This window comes from Pseudorasbora parva, chromosome 8, assembly GCF_024679245.1.
Source record: "Pseudorasbora parva isolate DD20220531a chromosome 8, ASM2467924v1, whole genome shotgun sequence".
Taxonomy (NCBI): Eukaryota; Metazoa; Chordata; class Actinopteri; order Cypriniformes; family Gobionidae; genus Pseudorasbora; species Pseudorasbora parva.
Genome location: NC_090179.1, coordinates 42,725,034 through 42,751,760, shown reverse-complemented (window position 1 = coordinate 42,751,760; position 26,727 = coordinate 42,725,034). Strand labels below are relative to the sequence as shown.

Sequence of the window (26,727 nt, the reverse complement as noted above, 5' to 3'; positions counted from 1 at the left end):
ACTTTGTCTTTTTCCACAATAGTTCCAATTTCATTTAATTGTACAGTTTTAGAACATTTATTATACAGGACCTATAGACAATTTTTTTCACAAACCTAAAGTGAACATGAGAAATTATGTAAATTATGTCTATAAACAAAATCTTGAATGTATATATATATATATATATATATTCAAATAAAAGTGACGTAGTCAGAAATTAACTCAAAAACGACTTCCACAAAACTAATGTCACAGAACACAAGTTTATTTTACTGTACATTTGCTTTATCTAAATCTCAGTTTATTGGATATGCAGGTAATGTTCTTACAAAATCACACATTGTCAGTGAAATGGTAATGAGTTACTACACATTTACTTTATGTGAATCTCACACAGGGCCGTTTCTAGCCTTTCTGAAAATTTTGAATTCTATGAACATTTTGATTTCTATGATCTACATGTGTATTTTAAGTTGTTCTGAAGGCCAAAAAATTAGATAATAGCTTGAAAACCATGTCACTTGGCGCCGCTGCGGATTGAAGAACACACTGACACAAAGATTAAAAGACGGGACGAAGCCGTAGCCGAAGCCTCGCGCAAGTTTCATGTTTTAAAGGTTAAGCACATATTTTTTTTTGGGGGGGGGGCTGAGGCATAAGTTCATAAAAAAGGGCCTAGTGACGCCCATGGTTATGACAGTATTACTTGATCAATTTACACTAAACAGCTATCTCTGATGTTTTTTTTTTAAATTCAAATTAACTATGCTATAATGTTCTGCACCTGAAATAAATGAGCATAGCGCGTGGTCCGTCCAGTACTAATATTCAGTGTAATGTTTTTCTCAACGTTATGATAGAGCGACCAGCTTAGAAGAGAACAAGTAACCAATAAGTAGCCTAACATACCAGTATATATCGCTTTCTTTTTTATATTTATTCTTTTTTCTTTTGACGATATTGAGCCCCGGATGGCTTTGACCATTTCATGATGATGAAACTAAAGCACGGATGACGACGTTCCCTGCCGCCCTCTACATGATTTCATTTCATTACAGCAGCGCCACTATCACCATGGCGACTTCACTCCAATAATCGCAACTAATCATAATGCCTCAAAATTGCAAAAGTACAAAATATTAATAATAAAATGTATATGAAATAACAAAAAAATCTTGTTGGGGCGGGGGCTCACTGGCGCCCCCCAGCTGTTGGCGCCCTAGGCGACCGCCTAGTTTGCCTATGTCTAGAAACGGCACTGATCTCACATGATTTTCTTGAATGTTTTGGATCTGAAGAAAACATTTGCTCACTGTGACACAGAACAATGCTTTATAATATGTTTCACTAGATTCTTTGATCGAGTGAAACTCTTCCCACACAGAGTACAGTTGTGCAGCTTCTCTCCAGTATGAACTCGCTCATGTGATTTCAGGTTTCCAGAATGAGCAAAACTCTTGTCACAATATGAGCACTTGTAAGGTCTTTCTCCAGTATGAAGTCGCTCGTGTGATTTCAGGGTTCCAGACTGAGCAAAACTCTTGTCACAGTATGAACACTTGTAAGGTTTTTCTCCAGTCTCAAGTTGCTCATGTGTTTTCTGGTGCTGTTTAAAACTATCCAGCCGTGAAAAACTCTTTCCACAGAGAGAACACACATGAGGCCTCTCATCTGAATGAACTTTAACGTGTTGTTTTAGATTTGATGATGAAATAAACTCTTTACCACAGTGCTCACAGTTAAATGGTTTTTCTCCAGAGTGAATGTGAAGATGATAATTGAGCTCAGTTAAATATGTGAAACTCTTTCCACACTGAGTGCATGTATACGGTTTCTCTCCAGTGTGAATTCTTAAGTGAGTTTTAAGGTTTCCTTTTTGTGTGAAACTCTTTCCACACTGAATGCATGTAAACGGTTTCTCTCCAGTGTGAATTCTTATGTGTTCATTAAGGTGTGTTTTATGTGTGAAATTCTTGTCACACTGAGGGCATGTATACGGTTTCTCTCCAGTGTGAATTCTCATGTGTTTGTTAATGTCTCCTTTATTTTGGAAACTCTTTCCACACTGAGTGCAGGTGTAAGGTTTCTCTCCTGTGTGAATTCTTATGTGTCTATTAAGGTCTCCTTTATGTTGGAAACTCTTTCCACACTCAGAGCAGTTGTGCAGCTTTTTGGCTTTTGTTATTTGAGTTGTAAAGTTCTGATGTTCCTCCTCCTCCTCCGCCTCATCCTCCTCTTCATTCAGTTCTTGTCTTTCCTCTTTCACTTCCACCTGATCTAAAATACAAATCAAGTTAGAATCAGTTCAAGTGAACCCTGATTTAATAGCAAAAAAGCAACAGACGTCTGGTTTCAGACCTATTATGTGGCAAATGTTTGTTCTGTCATTCACTTGTTAATAAAGTTAAAATATGTTTGACAACTGCTACAGAATGTTATAATCATTCAAATGCATTTCTCTCTACACATTTATCATCCATTCACTCAGGGTTGCCAACTTTTAACTTACTTTTAGGTTCAGGTTGTAGTGAGATTTCGTGTGTGTGGTGTGGGTGGTGGTGTGGAGGGCAAGCGCAAGGATTTAAACCAGTTTGACAAGGGCCAAATTGTGATTGCTAGACGACTGGGTCAGAGCATCTCCAAAACTGCAGCGTTCCTGGTCTGCAGTGATCATGGACGGCCAAGGCTCATTGATGCATGTGGGGAACGAATGCTGGCCCGTGTGGTCCGATCAAACAGATGAGATACTGTTAGTCAAATTGCAGTGTCAGTAGAGCGCCACCTTCGGCTTACTTTCACTGACATCAAAGAAAAAGACAAATCTTTCTTGTTAGATGCCCCCATTTCATGACGGCCTATTTGGGGAGTCTGTGACTACTGTGGTTGAAAATTTTCGACCAGCAAAGCAGCAGTCTGCCGTGTTTCATCAACACATCCCATGTAGATCCAGGGAGGTTGAATGCCAACCACCTCGTTCACGCCCTTCAGTGCCCCCGTGAGGTACAGCGAGGTGAACTATCGCCCATGGTTCCCCCGCAGAGACTAGGGTCCTAGGACTCACCGAAAGTTTGCACGAAACAACGTAGAAGGATTGACCTGACTTCGACGGCCAAGGCCTCTTATTTTCAGTTCACCAAGAACATTTCTTAAACCTTTTGTTTGTCCTCAGAGGACAGGCCCTCCATTGGAAAGTTTAGATGAACTGCACAAGAATATTTGGCTTTCTCGCTGTGGCCTCATGGCTTTGCCTTAACTGTTCCACCACTAAGTGGTCTTTGGATGGTTTTAGGTCGGGCCCCATTGACAAGCACTGTCTCAAATACTCTGCATTTCCTAGCCTTCTGAGTTCAGGAGAAATACCCAGACGCCAGAGGCTTTCTGCAGTTAGGAAATGCATTGGCGCCCACAGTACAGCAGGTGCCAAATCTTTCTGTCATCCAAGAGGGACTAACACGTGACCCCTTTGAGCCATTGGAGGGTGTAGCAGAAAAGTTTCTTAACCTCAAAACTGTTTTCCTGATGGCTCTGTCCTCTCTAAAGAGGATAGGGGATCTGCAAGCTCTTTCTATCAGTCCTTCTTGTATGGACTTTGTCCTGCGGTTGGTTAAAGTCTTGTTGCAACCAAGGCCAGGTTATGTTCCCAAGGTTCCCTTTCGTTCCCAGCAAGTGGTCTTGGAGGCTTTTTGCCCTCCTGGCACAGAGTTTGGGAATCATGTTAAACCCCTTGGTCTTTGCCCAGTGTGGGCGTTGAAGATCGATATCGACTGTACATCCCAGCGGCGTAGCTCAGAACAATTATTTGTGTGTTTTGGTGGTAAAACAAAGGAGCTGTCGTCACCAAGCAAAGAATGTCTCATTGGATGATTGAGGCTATTTATGTGGCCTATGAGGCACTTGGCTTCACTTAGCTCTCAAGGTGTACGCACTCATTCAATCAGAGGAATGGTGTCTTCTCAGGCACTCTTTAAGGTGTCTTCTTTGGAGGATATTTGTGTTGCGGTAGGCTGGTCTTCCCCTAACATCACTGTTAAGTCCTACGGTCTGGAAGTGAAGATGGCTTCAAGCTCCCAGGTTTTATCTGCTTGAGCAGACCCTTTCCACAGTATCCCAGCTACTCTCAGGTATGTGAAGGCATTATAGTATATGAATCCCATAGCAACGATTCGCAGTGTTGAGTAAACCTATAAAAGGGAACGTCTCAATTACGTATGTCCTGAATATGAACGGCATCTCGTGAACGAGATGCCGCGACTCCGGCCATTCCCCTATCTTCGATTAGTAGCTTCCTTTGCTTGCAAATCTGATGATATGATCTGACGTATGCTGATATGAAGCATACGTGACGTATTCTTGTAACCGCTTTACTAGCCAATCGATTGGTTCTGGTAGCGATGGTTCGTAGCATTTCGTTCCCCACTCAGGGACCAAGGTTATATAGGTATCTGAGACATTTTTTTAGGATGACATTTCTGTCAAGGGTTTACAGATAATTCTGGCACCTTTACATCTACATTTATTATTGTGCACAGATAATAAAAAAATTAAACTTAGACAAGTAGATAAATGTATATTTATTAAAGATTAGGGGTGTAAAGATTCACTTATTTTCTCAAAGCATCGATTACAAATCCTGACGATGCATATGCATCGATCTTGAAACATGTATCTCGGTCGATACTCGATTTAAAATGCTAAGAATTGAATGAATCGCGATTCAATAATGATTCAGTGCTTTAAAATAAACATTTGATTTTATCTACTACATGCATGAAATAAGAGACGTCATGCTTGACGCATGCTGCGTCAAGAGACGTCATGCTGCATCTGCGTCATTACAGTTCTCCTTCACAGACATGTGTTGCGCTCTTTACCGCCTTCACTGGACTGCGCTTGCGCTCCGTTAGGGCTGGGCTGAGCTTTTAAACTATCCTTTATTGTCAAAACATGACAAACACTTCCCAAACAGGTGAACAATTTATTAAAACTGAGGTTGATTAATTTATTTAAAGGTGCACTATTTTTGCAGTAAAATATCCAAAAACCACTAGGCCGATGTTATACATTTTGTTCAGTTGAGTATCTACAATATCCCAGAAGTTTCCAACTATTTGTAAATTGTGAGAAAATTGCTATTTTAACTCAGGACAGGGACGTTTCAGCATTGCATTTGAGGGAGTCGCCTGTCAATCGCGGCATATCTGCGTTACCCTCGGTTTCGGCTTTTATTTGGCAGGAGCTCTTTACTCTTAGCAGTGTGAACTAGTGAACGCACGGAGTAAAGTCATAACATCGTTTTAAACACACTTACATGTATCTAATATGATAACAGAGCTACATTACCTCAAAATCATAACCGGAAGAGCGGATCTGTGCAGGCGCCCGGCGACTGTGTCCCGTCCCGTAATAATAAAAGTCCCGGTATTCGCGAGGCGGGTATTTGTTTAACAATCACTCCAGCAGCTGTGCTCAAGTCCACAACACTCAGTCCTGATCTGCTTTAGACTACATTAACGTTAATAACCGCATGCATGAACGTAATTTCTGCCCGAGTCCTATTTTCCACCGGCTGTGATGTGAAGACCACATCTCCCAAGATGCTGCGCTCACACTTTGCGTAATCAAACTGCAAATTTGTTTTGAATAGGCGCCCTCCAGTGGACGGAAAGCTGCATAGTGCACCTTTAAATATCAATTGTGGTAAGCATTTTTTTTTACTCTACACTGTAATAATATCATTACTTAGTTGTGTAAGTAGTAAAACACTAAAAATGCAAACGGGCAAAAAAATATGCATTTTAAGTTAAGAAACATTTTGAGTCCCCCACACACACACACGCTCATCTAACCGAAACACACACACCTCACCGACAGTGGGCTGGTCGCGAGAGGAGGGAGAGAGCAAAGTTCAGTATTTGTGGATCTTCAGTAAGGGCTGTCTAGTCTATTTTATTCATTTTAAACATCTGATTAAATTATTTCTCTTTTGATACATGCGATGCGGAGTCATTAATACATCACCAAAGACAAACAATTATGATAGCGATGTACAAGCCCGATGTTTTAATGATTATAGTTTGGTAGTGTTAGCTTGCAAGTCACCCACTACAACTACCAAGGTGATAAGCCTGTGCGTGAATGTAGTTAATGTAGATTTGGCCGCAGTTGATTATGGCAACGTGTTCACTAGGTGGACCGTTCGAATGCAGTAGGCTGTGAGAAAGTGAAAATGGAACTTGTGAACAGAAAATGTGTTGTTTGTCTAGTGGTGGCAAGAACCCTAAACAATAGCCGCTGGATGTCCGGTTCGCGAATGAATCGTTCTTTTTAACCAGATCTTTTTAGTGATTCGGTCGAACCAGTTCACCAAATCGGACTGAATCGTTCTAAACGGTTTGCGTGTCAAATCAGCGCTGATCCCACAAGTTACTATAGTTACTCACTTTCTGACATGAGTGACAGTCCCTCAGACTAGAAATAAACGAATAACCCTGAAGTATATGTAACTCCAACAGTTCACTGAACTGAGACATGTTTTGCTGTGAGAACCGGTGAGCTGAGATACTGCATGCGTGATAGCGTCGCCTTGAACCGAACTGTTTCTCTCGGAGTGGGACGGCTGCTGTTTCTCTCGGAAAATGGATGCTGATAATATATGAGCACGGGTGAACCAAGGGTTTGTGTAAGTTTATGTTATGTCAATGTAAGTTGATTTAATCTGTGTAAAACATCAGTGTTTGTACGAAAAACAAGAATTAAAAAACGTATCCAAGATGATGATGATGACAATAATAATTATTACTATACTAAGTTTTGATTACAAATACTTTATATGAATGTGTTTTGAATGCATTTTCATCCACCGGGATGATAGAAATTACGTCATTACGTAAGAATGTAAAAGAAGCGGTGATCCGGTTTTTTTAACCGGTTCATTGAAACGAACTGTCAGAAAGAACCGTTTCGCGGAAAAGAACCGAACTTCCCATCCGAGAGAATAAGAGTTGTGCATGAAGGAATCTACAGACAGCAATAAGGCACAGTCATCCTGGCACAATGTTGCCTTTTTTTAAATTTAAATTAAATTAAAAATACACTGCTGTGGATGTTGTTTATGTCATTAATGTGTTTACTGTGATAATGGACTGAGGATGGGAGTTGGATTCGGTATTCGGTTTCGGCAGAATCTTAACCAGTGGATTTGTAATTCAGCTGAACCTCAAAAATCTGGATTCGTGCATCCCTAGTCCATAGCTCATTTATATAAAATATAGAAGTTTTACAGAAATGGGTCATACCTGAGCAGTTCACGTAAAACCCTGCTTATTCAAGGATGCACATTTCTTGCATGGACGGAGAACACACATTTGTAAAAGTGTCTAAAAAGCATTCACTCAGTTCTGATGAATAATACATGAAATTTGCAGTGTGTCGTGGCAAATGTGTGAGAGTTGGCAACCCTGGTACACTGCTTATTAATCCACATCTACCAAAGCAGACAACAAAAAAAAAAATCAAGAATGGACACAAACCTGTTTGTTGCTCAGTATCTTCATTTTTTATTCTGGATGGTTCTGGATCACTCATGTCTTCAATCTCCTCTTTAATAAACTCCATCTTTAAAAGTCACACAGAGTTCAGCTGCTACACCTGGAGTTTGTCCTTCTCTTGTAGGATGATGTGAATATTCCCAGTATTTATTGGTTCCCTGTGTTCACCTCATTCATTATGGTGATGTCTGAGATCTGCTGTAAATTGGCACATTAAGCACATTGTATTGGTGTCGACAGGCTAAAACAAACAAAATAGAGGATCATTACCTTTAAAATTTCACTTCAGTTCTTGTCTTTGCTCTTTCACTTCCACCAGGTCTGAAATAAACATATTAAGTAGTTAGAATCAGCTCAAGAAGGATAAATATGAAGATTGAAGTGAAACCCTGATTTAATAACAGAAAACAAGAAAGATCATGTACCTGTCTATCAAATTTCAGATTTATGACAAGACAAAGGTTAGTTCTGTCATTATCTTGTTAATACAGTCAAAATGTGAACAACAACTGCTGTACAAGATTATGATCCAAGTGCATTTATGTCATATATTATTATCTTTTTTTCCCACAGATCTTATTATTGGTGTTAACCCCTAACAGTTTTGGGGTTAACATTGGTATATAACAATATACATAAACTAAGTCAAACAGCCAGTGATCATCATGCATATAAACAGATTTTTTGATTTGAAATGAAAATTGAAATGAATGTTTTGTGTAAAAATGGGATTAAAACAACAATAACAAAACATCAATTAAGAACTTTAAAGGTGCCCTAGAATGAGTTGAAACAATATGTTAAATTATTCTGAGATATCTACTTAAAGGGTATGTGGCTTATTTAAGGGCAAAAAAATGTCCAGATACAGTTTTACAGGTCCATTTACAACCCTATAAATTGTCCCTAGGATGCAATGCTCTGTTTTTGCCTTATTTGAAAGGGTCATGAATATTAATGTTGAGCTCTGCTCTAATTGGCTTATTTCAGCAGCTCACAGCAGTTCAGTTGTTCAGCGAAGCATCTTAGCTTGTGAGTCCTGACCGTCCTGACAGAACAGAGACCGACTGAATGACACTTTAAGCAGAACATCTCAAATGGAGATTGATAAAATGCAGCTTACTTGTTTATTGGCGTTTTCAGATCATCTGCGCGTGAAAGAGAGCTTGCATGCCTGTGGTTGCCAGATTTCAGTAATTAAATCTCCCAAACAGAGCTTTTCTGTGAAAAGAATGAATATACTATCCGGTGTTTTACCTAAACATGTCCAATCTGGCAACCATATGCACGCAAGCTCCCTTTCGTGCGCGGATTATCTGAAAACACCAATAAACAAGTAAGCTGCATTTTAGCAATCTACATTTGAGATGTTCTGCTTAAAGTGTTATTCAGCCTACATTTTAGACTTGTCTTTTTTCGTCAACGATATTGCAACACGCCATTTCTTCAGAATTTCCAGCGATGTTGTTGCATCAATGTTCAAAGCAGCTAACCAAGCTTTCCGCCGTTTGTGGTGAATTGGAAATCGGTGAAACATGACGGCACTAAATATCTTCGCCTTGTTCTCACAAACCTTTACGACGGACATTATAACCATGATTGTTCAAACTATCTTCCTACAAACTGGTACTTCGTCAACTCTGCTCAAACTACTACTGATGCAGGCGTGCAGATCACGTTGGTTCTATTTACGGAAATGAGAGAGGGAGGGGGAGATGTGAGGGAGGATGTTTCGGCCGGGACTTTTTACTGCGCCGAGTTGAAGTACTCTCAGAAGTGCTATTCCGCCATACATTATAGTTCTCCTTTTTAACTCGGTTAAAAAAGCGGCACGTATTATTTTGTGTCACCATACTTGATCGTCCAACTATTCGTGTAACTGTATTTAAATAGGGGAAACGTGGAGTTGATTGGTTGCTTCTAACTTGATCTCTGTTTGGTTCCATAGGAATGGATGGGAAGTTCGGTTCTTATCCGCGAACCGGTTCTTTCGGACAGTTCGTTTCAATGATCTGGTTAAAAAAACCGGATCACCGCTTCTTTTACGTCTTTACGTAATGACGTAATTTCTATCATCCCGGCGGATGAAAATACATTCAAACACATCCATATAAAGTATTTGTAATCAAAACTTAGTATAGTAATAATTATAATTGACATCATCATCATCTTGGAAAAAAAATTTCATTTATGTTTTGCAACAGCACTAAATACAGTTCACCAAATCGAACTGAATCGATTGTTACAACATCTACTTCAAGATATTAGTTTTATTTCTAGTTTGAGAGACTGTCACTGTCACTGTCGTGCAAACACTGATGTTTTACACGGATTAAATAAACGTACATTGACAGAATAGGCCTACTTACACAAATCCTCAGTGTTCACCCGTGCTCATGTATTATCAGCATCAGCTGTCCCAGTCCGAGAGAAACAGTTCGGTTACGACGCTATCACGCATGCTCAGTATCTCAGCTCACCGGTTCTCAGAATCGAACATGTCCGAAAGATCGAACGTGTCCGATAGAAACGGTTCTCGATTCTGTACCGGTGATCCGTTGCAACCGGTCGATCTGACTCGAGAACCGCTGTATCAGTGTGTGTGTGTGTGTGTGTGTGTGTGTGTGTGTGCTGAGCACAGGGTGCTGAGCTGCGAACTGCTGCAAGCTCAATAGTCTATATCAAACCTACTGTTTTGATTACATCTATTTTAAAATCTTTATCGACTTAGAAATTAAATAAGATAAAAGCTGTTCCTGAAAATATCATGCATTATTGATAAAACAAATGTTTAATTTGACCGTTTTACAATCTATTGTTTCCAAAACTTTAAAATAATACAGTGACAGCTTTGTTATAATGTTTCCAAACGTGATTAGTTTTAAATACACTTAACCTGCATTTCGTTCCTCTGAACAAATAACACGCATGCGCAGCTCATCGGTTCTCAGTATCGAACGTGTCCGATAGAAACGCTTTTGATTCTGTACTGCTGATCCGAGGATCCGACAACCGGTACGTTCGGTTACACGCGCATGCTCAGTATCAGCTGCTCGTGAGTTCATCAGATTTCTCAGCAAAACATGACTCAGTTCAGCTAACGATTGGAGTTACAGCATCTACTTCAAGATATTCGTTTTATTTTTTAGTTTGAGAGACTGTCACTGATGGCAGAAAGTTAATATCTACAGTATTTGTGGGATCAGCCCTGATTTGAGACGCGAACCGTTTAGAACGATTCAGTTCGATTTGGTGAACTGGTTAGACCGGTTCACCATAAAGATCCGGTTAAAAAGAACGATTCGTTCGCGAACCGGACATCACTAATCAGAATGTCACCCCGCGTCAGAGAGATTAAGTGCACGCACTCAGATGACAGAGGTATGTATCAACTCATCTTAGTTAAGGGAATAACATAGTTTAATATGAAAAAACGGTGAAGTATCCCTTTAAGACGGTCACCTGCTGCCACCTACTGGAGGTTTAGTTTCATGTTTGCACATACTTTCCAACATTTATTTTTGTCACTTTATTAATATCACGGAATGGTAATTATTAACTTTAGCCTGGATTGATGGCTCTCAATATTGCAATATATATCGTTGGGGAAAAAAATATCGCAATGTAATTTTTTTCCAATATCGTGCAGGCCTAGTGTTTGAGACTCACAGTATGTGATGTCAATGTACTGAACTCTTATTAATTCACTATGGGAAGGTTAATTCAATTTTTTTTTCGATTTTATTGTTGACATACAAAACATTAAATGGTATTTAGCTGAGCTTTTGAGACCTTTATGAAACAAATTGTTGGCCGTTCCTAGAACCAAATTTAAGACTAAAAAGAGACAGCATTTGCAGTAAGGGCTCCAAAGTAATGGAATAGTTTGCCAGTGGATATTAGATCTGCTGAATGTGTCTGTTAAATATAGCTTCAAAAATGCATATTTTTACTGTTTTTTGACTATCATTCTGACTTAAATGTTTCCTATGGTGTGACAGAATATAGGGTGTCTCAACAAAGGACAACAGAAAGTAAAACAAATGTTTAATCTGAGACAAAAATATTTCCATGTGCACCTCATGGGCTTCACAGTAACATGACCTTGAATGAAGTCCTTCAACTAATTTAACTTTATTAATTTAAAAACAATGGTGTGGCACCGGAGGACATGGTTTTCAGCGACAAAACGCATCAAGTTCCAATGCTTTTAGAAATATACAGATGGAAAAAAATGTCATTGCTTTTCTTTTTAATTTATAAAATTTGTCATCTATTGAACCATGCTTGAGACAGTCACGCCAAAAGACAATTTTGAGATTTGGCTTAAAAATAAACATTAATCTAAAGACAAAGCAGTTTTATATGAATAGGAATATAGGACAATATATTTGGTTTAAGGATTTACTGCATTTTAAATTATGAAAATACTAATTATATATATATATATATATGGGTCTTGTGTGACAGTGAAAATGCAGTCACATCAACAGCCCATGTGTACAAACATGCGTTTAGTCATTTGTTATGTCTTTTTGTCTGTTTTTCATTACATTTTGTTTGTTTCTATATTGAGTAAAGCCCTTCGTGAATGTAACGTTATTCTTATGATTTATTATATTGTGTTAAGCACTTTGTGTGTTGCAGCTATAACCGTTTAACTTACTTACTTAATAATACACAGGTAACAGATATGGATATACGCATACATTTTCACATCAAAATGAAATCTACACTAAACGACATTTCCACAAAATGTTATGTGGAGAAAATGTAAAAACAGGGAAACGGGCGGACAGGCGGCCACATAAAACAAACAATGCGTGAATAAATCTCCAAAAACACATCGAACTGTGGGCAGAAAACGCATTCATACACATGTTCCGGTTTTATGTCACTTCTGTAAGTAAAATCAACTCGAAAATTCATATAATGCAGCATATTTTCACTGTTTAATGCAGAAACCTACCTGACCGACTCTCTCCAGTCACGGCTGTTCTGACTGAGCATGCGCGACCAGTCCAACTGACGTCACGCACAGAACGAACTCAATACATGATTTATTAACAAGAGCGTTTGTGTGGAAGTGATTCTTCTGAGGCAGTATATGTTCAAGACAGCATGTTTTTAGCAGACATTGACACATTCTGAAACACAGTTGTACTAATAAACATATTAGGGATATTATAACAGGTGAAACAACTACTCTTAAAAGTTTATTGTGGAAGAGTGTATTTGGAAATATAAACTGGAATAAAGCTTGGTGTAGTTGTGAAGCATACTGCTTAAATAATACATTAAAATAAGTTACTTTTAACATTTTACATGATATCCAGCTAAAAGTGTGTTAGAGAGGTTTAATTTAGATATTGATTATTCATGTGATTTTTGTTCAATAGAAAAATATTCTATTATTCATTTATTTTGTGATTTTTTTGAAAGATTCTTTGGGTGGACGTGGAAAATTTCATTAGAAGGAAAACAAATGTTATATTTAAATTAAATAATTTTGATATATGTATGTATTATTCCAATGAATGTAATAATAATAATTTCACCTTTATTGAACAACTTTTTATTATTTTAGGAAAATTTCATATACATATGAAGAAATGGTCAAGATCCAAGCCACATTTTATTCATTTTCTTCAGGAGACTAAGGACTATTGCACCAGTTTGAAGAATATTGTTAATAAAAAAGCAAGAAAGACTTGTTATATTCTTAATGAATATAGTTTCATTAAGTTTTATTAAAACTTAATTAAAAAATTAAAACTTAATAAAACAATTAAACACCTACTTTTTATGATTCATTTATTAAGGTTTGTACACTCTGGCATTTTTTGTTTCATTGTTCTTTTTTATTTTGTTGTATATGTGTATTAATATGTTTTCTTTGTTGTATATTACATAAAAAAATGTTCAAAAAATATTAACAAAACCAGTTAAGCTTGCAACATTTCATAAACAAGCTCTCGTGGCGTGGACACTGGTCAACAAACATAACTTTTCACATAGGAGATACTATATTGGGAACAACAAAGACATACAAAAATAAATCTCTCTTTGATCATTGGGTCAAGAACAATATTATATTAGTTAGTCAGCTTTTAAATAATGATGGAATTTTATTAACATATAGGGACTTTTTAAATAAATTTAAAATACCAGTTATACTCAAGGAATTTGCTGTTGTAATGGATGCAATCCCCTGAAAAGTATTGACCTTCTGAGGAATACACCACAGGATGATTATCTAAATTTTACTGATATCAAGGGTGACATAATTTTTATTGGTCCTACAAATATTTTACAAGGTAGAGTCTCAAATAACTATATTAGAAACTGTGGCAAGGGGGGCGTGGTTCAGCGAGGTCTGCAGCGGGAGAGAGAGCCGCGGGACGAGCGGTAAGTGAGTGGGTTGGACGCAGATTAATAACACCTGTATCTTGTTCCAGTAATGAGCACGGAGAGGGGATAAAACGCCAGTGGAACCGGAGACCAGGGAGAGAGAGAGACGGACGGTTGATGCCCGAACCACAGAGACTGAGAAACCGGAACCGCCAACCCGGAAGTGATTGTTGTTATTTTGAGTTTGAGAGAAACTACACACTACTGAGTGTGCTTTGAATATTGAGAGAATAAATAAAGCAGCATCAACCGTCCAGCAGACCCCCGTGTCCTCTTCCTTCATCACATTTACGAACTTATTACAGAAACATACTTAATTAATATTGTTAATCCTGCAGCTCGCTTTTTCTGGTCTTCTGTGTTCGGAGATGTGAATTGGCGAAGAGTAGATAAATTCTATATTAATAACAAAGTAAAATAAGTCTCTTTTAAAATAATACATTGAATATATCGAGTAAAACGTGCTGGAATGCTTTAAATTAGATATTGATTACTCTTGTAATTTCTGTAATGGTGAAAACAATTTTTAATTAATTTTTCCATTGCAAATATACAAAAATATTTGGGATTGATGTGAAGCGTTTGATTAAGAAAAAAATAATATTGATTTGCAGCTGAGTGGATTTGACATATTAATATACTTAAATGATTATGGGATTAAGAAAGATAAGGCATACTTTGTAAAATTATTAATAATAATGGGAAAATTTCATTCATAAAATGAAACATCGTCAGTCTCCAAACCTAACTTTTCTTGTTTTAAAATGAATTCAAGCTTTATTGTTCGATTTTGTGCAATTGCACAAGTAAAAAGGCAATCAGAACTCATAACATTGTAAGCAAGTATGATGTTGTATAATGTTAGGGGTTAACAGCTAATGACCCAGGATCAGTAGTGAAGAAATGAAGACAAAGAGTCAGGATTGCAATTAATTACAATAAAAATATACTTAAGAATCATTTGCAGTTTCAAAAGCAGAAGCCAGCTTCAAGTCTCACAAGGAGTTCGTAGGCCGCGCTCCCGCTCTCACCGTCTCGTTGCCTCGCCCTATCGTACATACAATTGTCCCAACAGTTATACCGTTTTCAAGGTCTATCCACGTCATTCTGATTTGCGCAGATAAAATGCAATGTAAGCAACTTTCCACATGTAGACAGATAGGAGCACATATCGCCAAACTAGGTAGACAAGTCGTCGCCCCATAACCAGAATTACATCACAGTGACCTCATAGGCCACCGAAAAGCGTCTTCAAGTCTGGCGTTTTCTGCAGAAATGTCCATCTCCAACATTAGGCCTGCAGAGATCTGGTACACACACACACAAACTCCAGAGAATACTGGTTTCCTCCAAGGTTGAGAACATCTTAACTAATTATAAACAAAACATTTCTCCAAAGCGTGCTGATAGCATGTGCTTTCTCGCAGTGAGAGGTACAGACAACAGTACAGGCAATATTCATCTTTAGTCTTTAGTGTTTCAGTAAAAGGAAATATAAAAGGAATAAAATATAATAAATTAAATGAAAGACAAATCCATATTTCATATCTGGAAGCCGGGCTAAGTGAGCAAACGCTGTTACTGCACTCCTGACATGTTAGGGGTGTGTGATACCTCAAAAACACAAACACACGACCTTGTTGCCAGTGTTTAGTGACACATCAAACATCTCTAGGTCAGACCTTCAGTCACTCCTCAGAGACCAAATACACACTTTAGAAAACAAGAAACTAAAAGCAAAATCATTACTGGAAAGAATCATTATAATAATATACGAAGATAAAATATTGATTAAGGTTTTGATTATGAAGTTAATTAGGATATAAATATATACAGGTATATTGAAGCGCCAATAGATTTCAGAATCGTCCTTTCAATATATATATATATATATATATATATATATATATATATATATATATATATATATATATATATATATATACAGTATTGTTCAAAATAATAGCAGTACAATGTGACTAACCAGAATAATCAAGGTTTTTAGTATATTTTTTATTGCTACGTGGCAAACAAGTTACCAGTAGGTTCAGTAGATTGTCAGAAAACAAATGAGACCCAGCATTCATGATATGCACGCTCTTAAGGCTGTGCAATTGGGCAATTAGTTGAAAGGGGTGTGTTCAAAAAAATAGCAGTGTGGCATTCAATCACTGAGGTCATCAATTTTGTGAAGAAACAGGTGTGAATCAGGTGGCCCCTATTTAAGGATGAAGCCAACACTTGTTGAACATGCATTTGAAAGCTGAGGAAAATGGGTCGTTCAAGACATTGTTCAGAACAGCGTACTTTGATTAAAAAGTTGATTAGAGAGGGGAAAACCTATAAAGAGGTGCAAAAAATGATAGGCTGTTCAGCTAAAATGATCTCCAATGCCTTAAAATGGAGAGCAAAACCAGAGAGACGTGGAAGAAAACGGAAGACAACCATCCAAATGGATAGAAGAATAACCAGAATGGCAAAGGCTCAGCCAATGATCACCTCCAGGATGATCAAAGACAGTCTGGAGTTACCTGTAAGTACTGTGACAGTTAGAAGACGTCTGTGTGAAGCTAATCTATTTTCAAGAATCCCCCGCAAAGTCCCTCTGTTAAAAAAAAGGCATGTGCAGAAGAGGTTACAATTTGCCAAAGAACACATCAACTGGCCTAAAGAGAAATGGAGGAACATTTTGTGGACTGATGAGAGTAAAATTGTTCTTTTTGGGTCCAAGGGCCACAGGCAGTTTGTGAGACGACCCCCAAACTTTGAATTCAAGCCACAGTACACAGTGAAGACAGTGAAGCATGGAGGTGCAAGCATCATGATATGGGCATGTTTCTCCTACTATGGTGTTGGGCCTATTTATCGCATACCAGGGATCATGGATCAGTTTGCATATGTTAAAATACTTAAAGAGGTCATGTTGCCCTATGCTGAAGAGGACATGCCCTTGAAACGGTTGTTTCAACAAGACAATGACCCAAAACACACTAGTAAACGGGCAAAGTCTTGGTTCCAAACCAACAAAATTAATGTTATGGAGTGGCCAGCCCAATCTCCAGACCTTAATCCAATTGAGAACTTGTGGGGTGATATCAAAAATGCTGTTTCTGAACCAAAACCAAGAAATGTGAATGAATTGTGGAATGTTGTTAAAGAATCATGGAGTGGAATAACAGCTGAGAGGTGCCACAAGTTGGTTGACTCCATGCCACACAGATGTCAAGCAGTTTTAAAAAACTGTGGTCATACAACTAAATATTAGTTTAGTGATTCACAGGATTGCTAAATCCCAGAAAAAAAAATGTTTGTACAAAATAGTTTTGAGTTTGTACAGTCAAAGGTAGACACTGCTATTTTTTTGAACACACCCCTTTCAACTAATCGCCCAATTGCACAGCCTTAAGAGCGTGCATATCATGAATGCTGGGTCTCATTTGTTTTCTGACAATCTACTGAACCTACTGGTAACTTGTTTGCCACGTAGCAAAAAAGAATATACTAAAAACCTTTATTATTCTGGTTAGTCACATTGTACTGCTATTATTTTGAACAAGACTGTATATATATATATATATATATATATATATATATATATATATATATATATATATATATATATTTTTTTTTTTTTTCTCTCTATCTTGCAGAACTGAATAATGATGATATACACAGTAAAATAATATAAACATTTAATTATTTGTTTCAGAATCTATTTGACCAATTCAATTCAATAATATAACTTTAAATAAACATTTCCTGAAAGTTATTATTATGCAGAATTTTGTTTCTGTTTTATTTTTATTTGTTATGTATATTTTATATATATTTGACATTTTTTGTTGTTGTCTTTTCCCCCTCTTCTTTGTATAGTTTGAAACAAAATATATCCTTAATTTATTTCTTACAATACTGGAACTTTTATTAAAGTCAGTAAAGTATACAAAAATAAAATGTATGCCACAGCAAATTTAGCTCCGCTACACAACACAAATTAAAATAAAATACATTCCATAATGACGAATTGGGTCCTAAAATGTTTATTTTCTTCTTAAACAAATATTTCAAAATACAGTGAATGGATAGAAGAATGAACGAATAATAAGCTCATAGCTTAAAAAAAAAGAAATTATTGTTGAAATGAAAGTGACAGCTAAATTAAATCAGAAAGCTACAACTCAAAAACGACTTTCACAAAACTAATGTCACAGAACACAAGTTTATTTCACTGTACATTTGCTTTATCTGAATCTCAGGTTTATTAGATGTACTGGATCTGTAGATAACTTTTGCTCACAAAAATCACACCATTCATGAAACATTCATAAATATATGAGTAAATTGAGTAATGTGTGCATTATACTAACCTTCTCAAAAACTGCCCTCCGGATTCACAAAGGCTTCGTAAACTTCCGATTTTATAGTTAAATGTGTGTGTTAATGAATTCCAATCATTTGTAATTGAATGGGTTTATGAACGGCTTTTTTTGCTTTATATTTGTTATTACATGGTTCTGTGGAATACTTAAATCTGATTGGTCAATCTCGCCATCCAGCAACAACCAGTAAAAAACAGGTCATCAGGGTCCTCCAGATTCACAAATGGTTCACAAAAATCAGAAAATCATTTTTTTTTAAAAATATGTTAGCTGACATATTCAAGGGCTAACAGCAAAGCTTTCTTGAAAGCTGTCCTACATTATCGTGAACACATTTGAGTGAAGGTGCATACAGTTTATGAAAAAAATAATTTAAATAAAAGGAGTGCGTTGTATTGTACACCTATACAATTGTTGTATCGTTTGACTTTTAATTGACCAATTACAGGGCTCAGGTAAAGATTTTTTTTCTATTTGGCTCTATGTTTAGATTTTTTTTCCAAAATATATATATATAAAGGTCCTTTTTAAAAAATTAGCATATTGTGATAAAGTTCATTATTTTCCATAATGTAATGATAAAAATGAAACATTTATTTATTTTAGATTCATTGCACACCAACTGAAATATCTCAGGTCTTTTATTGTTTTAATACTGAAGATTTTGGCATACAGCTCATAAAAAAACCCAAAATTCCTGTCTCAAAAAATTAGCATATCATGAAAAGGTTCTCTAAACGAGCTATTAACCTAATAATCTGAATCAACTAATTAACTCTAAACACCTGCAAAAGATTCCTGAGGCTTTTAAAAACTCCCAGCCTGGTTTATTACTCAAAACCGCAATCATGGGTAAGACTGCCGACCTGACTGCTGTCCAGAAGGCCATCATTGACACCCTCAAGCGAGAAGGTAAGACACAGAAAGACATTTCTGAACGAATAGGCTGTTCCCAGAGTGCTGTATCAAGGCACCTCAGTGGGAAGCCTGTGGGAAGGAAGAAGTGTGGCAAAAAACGCTGCACAACGAGAAGAGGTGACCGGACCCTGAGGAAGATTGTGGAGAAGGACCGATTCCAGACCTTGGGGGACCTGCGGAAGCAGTGGACTGAGTCTGGAGTAGAAACATCCAGAGCCACTGTGCACAGGCGTGTGCAGGAAAGGGCTACAGGTGCCGCATTCCCCAGGTCAAGCCACTTTCGGCAACAGAGAAGCAGCACTGGACTGTTGCTCAGTAGTCCGAAGTACTTTTTTCGAATGAAAGCAAATTTTGCATGTCATTCGGAAATCAAGGTGCCAGAGTCTGGAGGAAGACTGGGGAGAAGGAAATGCCAAAATGCCTGAAGTCCAGTGTCAAGTACCCACAATCAGTTATTGTCTGGGGTGCCATGTCAGCTGCTGGTGTTGGTCCACTGTGTTTTATCAAGGGCAGGGTCAATGCAGCTCGCTATCAGGAGATTTTGGAGCACTTCATGCTTCCATCTGCTGAAAAGCTTTATGGAGATGAACATTTGGTTTTTCAGCACGACCTGGCACCTGCTCACAGTGCCCAAACCACTGGTAAATGGTTTACTGACCATGGTATTACTGTGCTCAATTGGCCTGCCAACTCTCCTGACCTGAACCCCATAGAGAATCTGTGGGATATTGTGAAGAGAAAGTTGAGAGACGCAAGACCCAACGCTCTGGATGAGCTTAAGGCCGCTATCGGAGCATCCTGGGCCTCCAGAACACCTCAGCAGTGCCACAGGCTGATCGCCTCCATGCCACGCCGCACTGAAGCAGTCATTTCTGCAAAAGGATTCCCCACCAAGTATTGAGTGCAAAGCTGAAAATAATTATTTCAAGGTTGACTTTTTTTTTTTTTTTACATTAAAAGCACTTTTTTTTTATTGGTCGGATGAAATATGCTAATTATTTGAGACAGGAATTTTGGGTTTTCACGAGCTGTATGCCAAAATCATCAGTATTAAACAATAAAAGACCTGGAATATTTCAGTTGGTGTGCAATGAATCTAAAATATATGAAAGTTGAATTTTTATCATTACATTATGGACAATAATGAACTTTATCACATGCTAAATTTTTGATAAGGACCTCTCTATATATATATATATATACACACTGAACAAAATTACAAAACCCTTTTGTTTTTGCCCACATTTTTCATGAGCTGAACTCAAGGATCTAAGACTTTTTCTATGTGCACAAATGGCCTATTTCTCTCAAATACTGTTCACAAATCTGTTGCACTGATGTGTTGCACTGCATGAAATGGTGGTCCCACCAGATACTGACTGGTTTTTGGACCCCAATACAGTAAAACTGTACATTTTAGAGTGGCCTTTTATTGGGGCCAGCCTAAGGCACACCTGTGCAATAATCATGCTGTCTAAACAGCATCTTGATATTCCACACTTGTGAGGTGGATGGATTATATTGGCTAAGGAGAAGTGCTCACTAACACAGATTTGTGAAGAATATTTGAGAGAAATAGGCCTTTTGTGTACATAGAAAATCGGGGCAAAAACAGAAGTGTTGCGTTTATACTTTTTTTCAGTGTAAACAGTGTTACCCAATAAAGATTAAAATGATATCTGAAGCCGAAAGTATCCTACCTCTCCCATTCAGTTGCAAAGCACAAGGAAAGAGACGACAGAGCAGGTAAATTATGTTGGCTTATGACATCAATCACATCAATTAAAGGGGAAAGCAAAAGTGTTTTTTATAAAATAACAGGGTTTATTACTAAACAAAAAGTACAAAAAACTCAATATTAACCTTAAAAATTAAAATTGAATCAACAGTTGACAAAAAACTGAATGGTGTTTTTCTTACATTTGTTTCCAATCTCTTTTAATTGGCATTTTTTGAGTGAGCATTCAATCAATGAATAATTAAATAATGTTCTTCTTCTTCAACATTTAAATCACACATATTGTGGCATTTCACAACATTAGTTTATTAGTTAAAGGAAGTGTATGTAAGACTGTGGCCAAAACTGGTACTGCAATCACTTTCAAATGACTGTAGAGCGGTGTATCCCCCTCCCCCTCCCCCTGACTCGAGGTTGCCAGATTGGCTGCAGGATCAGCAGGAACGTTTGTAGATCTACAGCAGAGGTAACTAGAGCAGATCTGGCAACCCGGATGCCCAAACACTACTGATTCGTGATTGGTCGATAGGTGGAGGGTGGAGCCAAAACACAACATGTCAACATCAACATCAGTTGAGGGCTGCAACAGCAACTTTTAAATGCCAATATCCTGGCCGGACTACTCTGCCGTGCAAAGGCAAAAGGCCGTAACTTCGTTTTTGGTCGAAAATGAGTTATTGACATTTTTGGGACTTTCAAGACCTCCTTTATCATGTGGATAAATATCGTTAGTCAATTATGTTGTTTTTTCGAGAAAATTATGGATTGTCTGAACAGTAACTTCCAAAAGCCCAGGAGAAACCAAGGCAGAACACCGTAACAGCAGTTACCGCTCTTTGCCTTGGTTTTAGAACACTCAAACTGAGTTACGGTACTCTGCCTTTGTTTAGCCATGCGTCTAAATTAAGTTACGGTACCGACATGCAGTTATGGTGTCCCGCCTTTGTATTAATGTCTATTAAAGTTTGCCGCGTTTGAGTTACGGTGTAGCCTGTGTACTGTCATACATGTTTTCATAATGCAGAATATTCTCTCAGCGCGCTGTCAGGCAGTCTGGGGCTGCCCACTGCACGAGTGTGTGTAGGCTACTCGAATGCAGTGACAGCGTGCGACCACGCATACAATCAGTAGGCTAGTAACAGTTCGCAATTATATCCATATATCCTACCTTTTCTTGTAAACCCGATAAAATCCATGGCAATGAATGTCATCGGAGATGTTTAATCCACAAGCATTCTGAGAATTATTCCTGTCGTTCACATCAATCTAAAAGTTGTCCTTTTAGGCTTGGCGATTTTCATTCAAAGATGTAAAAGTATAAGCTATGTAGCCTATTGTATCTTTTTTTACTAGATAAAAACATTAAAAACATATTGCAATAAATAATTAGGCCTACTCTGTTTAGCCTATGAATGGGCAATCCGATCCAGTCAGCGCTGTCATTAGCCAAAATATAATAGCGTGATAGCCAAACTTAACCCTTGATTAACCAGCGGCACTGTTTGCTATTTGTCTTATTTATCACATGCATTTTTACAAGATTTTTTATTTGTTCTATTTTTTTTTATATCTTTGCATTATATATGCAAATGTTTACTCATTAGAAATAATCTTATCTTGTTCATATAATTCAGTGTCACCTATCAACCTGTAAGTTTTGCTGCACAGCAATGAAGATACTCTTTACTAGAGGTATTGTGTCCTTAATAATAATAAGATGGCTATAATTAATTGTAAATCATCCAAAATAAATGCCATGATCATTAGATTTTATAAAGGTGTTACTATATTGATTTTGCAAATGGTGATCAGCAACCAAATATTGATAATATGGAAGTTACTGCCTTTTGCCTTGGCATGACTCCACATTTTTTGCAGACAATACAAAGGCAGAGTGCCGTAACTTCAAAATAGGGGTCAAAAGTCAAGTTTGAGTTAAAAAAAAGTGTATGTAGATAATTGTCATTACTAAAACATCTAAATGCCAGATTTCCAGTGTCCTACCTATAACTAATTTGGCTGGACAACAAAAAATCTTTAAAGTCATTTTTCTCAGTTCCACACTCCAGTGAGTTAAGGTCTTTTGCCTTTGTAGGGCAGTACTGTTGTCAGTGATATAAGTATTTGAAATTAACATGATTTCTTAATGCCTAGTGACATATCAGGGCCATTTTATGATTAATTGTAATACATTTCTTACATACAGTTCCTTTAAAGTCCTCATGAAATCAAAATTTACGCTGTTTACTTTGTTAGAACATATTACAGGTCTTAGAGTGAACAATTAATCCGTGGAAGTTAATAGAAAGGAAAAAAATGTGTTTGTCGCAGTAATTTTTAATCAAAATCCGAAAAGTAACTTCCGGTCTGGAAACAGAGTTCCTTCTCAGCTGATGTCAGTTTGACGGCTCTGGTTTGAAAATGCTTAACCTCTCCCCTCCAACTGTTAGTCTGGTATAAGCGATTGATGGAGAGGAGGAGCTGAAGTCAAACCCTGTCCTATATGTCACAACACTAGAAAACTCACTTGCAACTACTGGTTTACTAGGACTTTAAACTACACATTTAATTTATGTTAATCTCACATTATTTACAAAAACATTTGTTCATTGTGACACAGAAAAATGCTTTTTAATATGAGCCGCTAGATACTTTGATTTGGTGAAACTCTTCTCACATTGAGTACAGCGGTACGGCTTCTCTCCAGTATGAACTCGCTCATGTGATTTCAGGAGTCCCGAATTACTAAAAAACTTGTCACAGTATGAGCACTTGTAAGGTCTTTCCCCAGTATGAATTCTTTGGTGCCAATTCAGACTTATAGCTCTAGTAAAGCTCTTCCCACAGTCCGAACACACATGATCTCTCACTTCATCATGTGTTTTCTGATGCTGTTTAAAATTATCCAGCCTTAAAAAACTCTTTCCACAGAGAGAACACACATGAGGCTTTTCATCTGAATGAACTGTCAGGTGTTTTTTTAGCTGTGATGATGAAATAAACTCTTTACCACACTGATCACACTTGAATGGCTTTTCTCCAGAGTGAATGTGATGATGATAATTGAGCTCAGTTAAATATGTGTAACTCTTTCCACACTGAATGCATGTAAATGGTTTCTCTCCAGTGTGAATTCTCATGTGTGTATTAAGATGTGCTTTTTGTGTGAAACTCTTTCCACACTGAGTGCATGTATACGGTTTCTCTCCAGTGTGAACTCTCATGTGTTTGTTAAAGTCTCCTTTACTTTGGAAACTTTTTCCACACTGAGTGCAGATGAGCAGGTTTTTGGCTTTTGTTCTTTGAGTTTTAAAGTTATGATGTTCCTCCTCTTCTTCATTCAGTTCTTGTCTTTGCCATTTCACTTCCACCTGATCTAAAATACACACCAAGTTAGAATCAGTTCAAGTGAACCCTGATTAATATTGAACTCATATTAATATTGAAAAACCTAATAAGTTTCATGCCATGGGACCTTTAATATAGCTCAAATATGTTTGACAACTGCTTTATACATGTTTATGATCATTTAGATGCATTTATCTATCATTTATCATCCATATAGATAAGAATCAAGAATGGACACCAACCTGTTTGTTCCTCAGTATCTTCATGTTTTATTCTGGATGGTTCTAGATAACTCATGTCTTCAATCTCCACTTTAATAAACTCCATCTTTTACAGTCACACAGAGTTCAGCTGCTACACCTGGAGTTTGTCCTTCTCTTGTAGGATGATGTGAATATTCCCAGTTGTATTCACTGCAGGTGTAACCTGTAATCACTGTGTTTTTATTCAATCTGCATTTAAAAAGTACAGGCCATAATGTTTAATTGAGCTGAGGAAAAGTAAAAGTTCCCTGTTTTCACCTAATTCTGTTGTTGTCAAAAGTACAGACTTCGGTACTTAGTCCGTAGTGAAATTTTAAATGGGGGCGGGTCTAACATGACCTTGCGCGACATTCCCTTAAGGTTCTCTAAAGGTGACGAAATATCGTACCTTTATAGAACATAAGGAACATTTTCCTAAACTATCCTCTTTTGGTTATGAACATGCTGCAGTTCATGGTTTCCTGATATGATTTTAGGGGGATGTTCCATTTTGGTTATTCAATGGTCACACAGTAACGTTACAAAGAGGACATTTGGGACATTAACAGAATGTTTCCACATGGTCTTTTTTGGTCATATAATAACGTTCCATTTTGGTTATTCTATTGTCACGGAGCAACGTTACTAGGGATGTGGCGCTTACCAGTTTCATAATAAAATGTACTGACAGTTAGTATTATCATTTAAAATGTAATTGTCATTAAAACTTTGTTTGATTATCGTGATTTTGAAAACTTGTGGTAAATCCTGTCCAGCGTGCAACACTTGTTTTTAAACGAGAAGAAATGGCAAAAAGCAGTGACAGCACTTGCAAGATTTTTCTGCATTCTAAAAAGACCAAATCTGAGGTTGTTATATTTTGGCTTTTACAAAAGTCCTGAGGGAAACTTAATCAAGGACAGTCAACCTGTCTGCAGAACATGCAAAAAGGCTGCTATAGGGGGAAGCACTTCAAATCTGCTGAGTTGCCTTCGTGACCATCACCCACTGTTGTATAGCGAACGCAAGGCAAGTGGACTTTGACCTCAATACCAAAACTACGTCTGGGAAATAATTGGACACACAGTGTTGTTAAAATATTTTATCTCACTCACTTGAAAATAACGTGAGGCTTCCGCAAAGAAAAGTTTTCAGCAAGTGGCTTTGAGCTACAGGCGAGTGAAAAAGTTCAGACAAGACTAGGGTGAGATTTAAGGGATAATAATGTATATTCATTGTACACTTATTACTTTTTTACCACAAAAACAGGGACATATTGAATTAAGATTAATGTTTTAAACCGGTTTATAAATCCATTTTGTACAGTGTACAAAACAATCATCCAGACAAGATGATCACAACATTATAGTAGTATTAATAGTAAAGTCCTCTGATGTAATTTTAAATACAATTAAAAACAGAGACGGCAAGTTGCATTTGAATGACTCAAGAGCACGTGTCCGTTGTAATACATGGATGTGCGCTGTTATAATGCGTGGCTATTGATGATGTCATTATAAGGTAGGAAATGCTGACCCTGCGTTAATGGAAGTGTTGCGTGCGGAGAACGACCTTGCTCCATGAGCGACAAAGGTCAGGTGATGTCTATTTGCGTGGTCCAGGAACATCTGAGTCGCCAGCTCAGACGCCTCAGCCTGCTCCCCATCAAGGGCGCCCTCCTGCAGCTCCCGCCCACTCGACAAGGATGCACTAGCGCACAGCTGGCTGCAGGGGCTTTCCCGTAGTGAGCTTTCTCGCTCAGGGAGGACGAGGAGCAGATTGGTGCTCCTGGTTCTCCGAACTCGTACTCCACTTCTCCCGTACTCCTCTGAGGAAGGACCTCCTTTCTCAGAGATGAGGCTTCCTCTGGTACCACGTCCCGACCTGTGGAAACTACATGTGTGGGACGGGATTGCAGAAGGTTTGAGTACTCTACCACCTCTGGTGGTGGCTACCATCACTTCCTCTTGGGTCTTGTCTACAAAACAGGCCAATGCGTTAAAATGGAACCTCTTCGTCAACTGGTGCTCTTCTGACTGAGAAGACCCCAGGGAATGCCCCATCAGGTCTTTGCTCTCCTTCCTCCAAGAAGGGTTGGATCAAAGGCAGTCTCCTTCCACCCTTAAGATTTATGTGGCCACAAAATATCAGAGCACCACGAG

The 26,727-nt window shown here is 37.8% G+C and overlaps 1 protein-coding gene across 1 annotated transcript; it reads right to left on the bottom strand.

Annotated features, from left to right (window-relative positions):
* Positions 1–231: 231 nt before the first annotated feature.
* LOC137084563 (zinc finger protein 658B-like) lies at positions 232–24,763 on the bottom strand. Its single transcript, XM_067450854.1, has 4 exons — positions 24,566–24,763; positions 23,585–24,351; positions 7,512–7,596; positions 232–2,259 (listed from the first exon to the last, which is right to left on the bottom strand). Exons 1-4 carry the CDS (start codon positions 24,648–24,650, stop codon positions 1,292–1,294), a joined length of 1,905 nt encoding a protein of 634 aa, XP_067306955.1. The 5' UTR covers positions 24,651–24,763; the 3' UTR covers positions 232–1,291.
* Between the last annotated feature and the right edge of the window lie 1,964 nt (positions 24,764–26,727).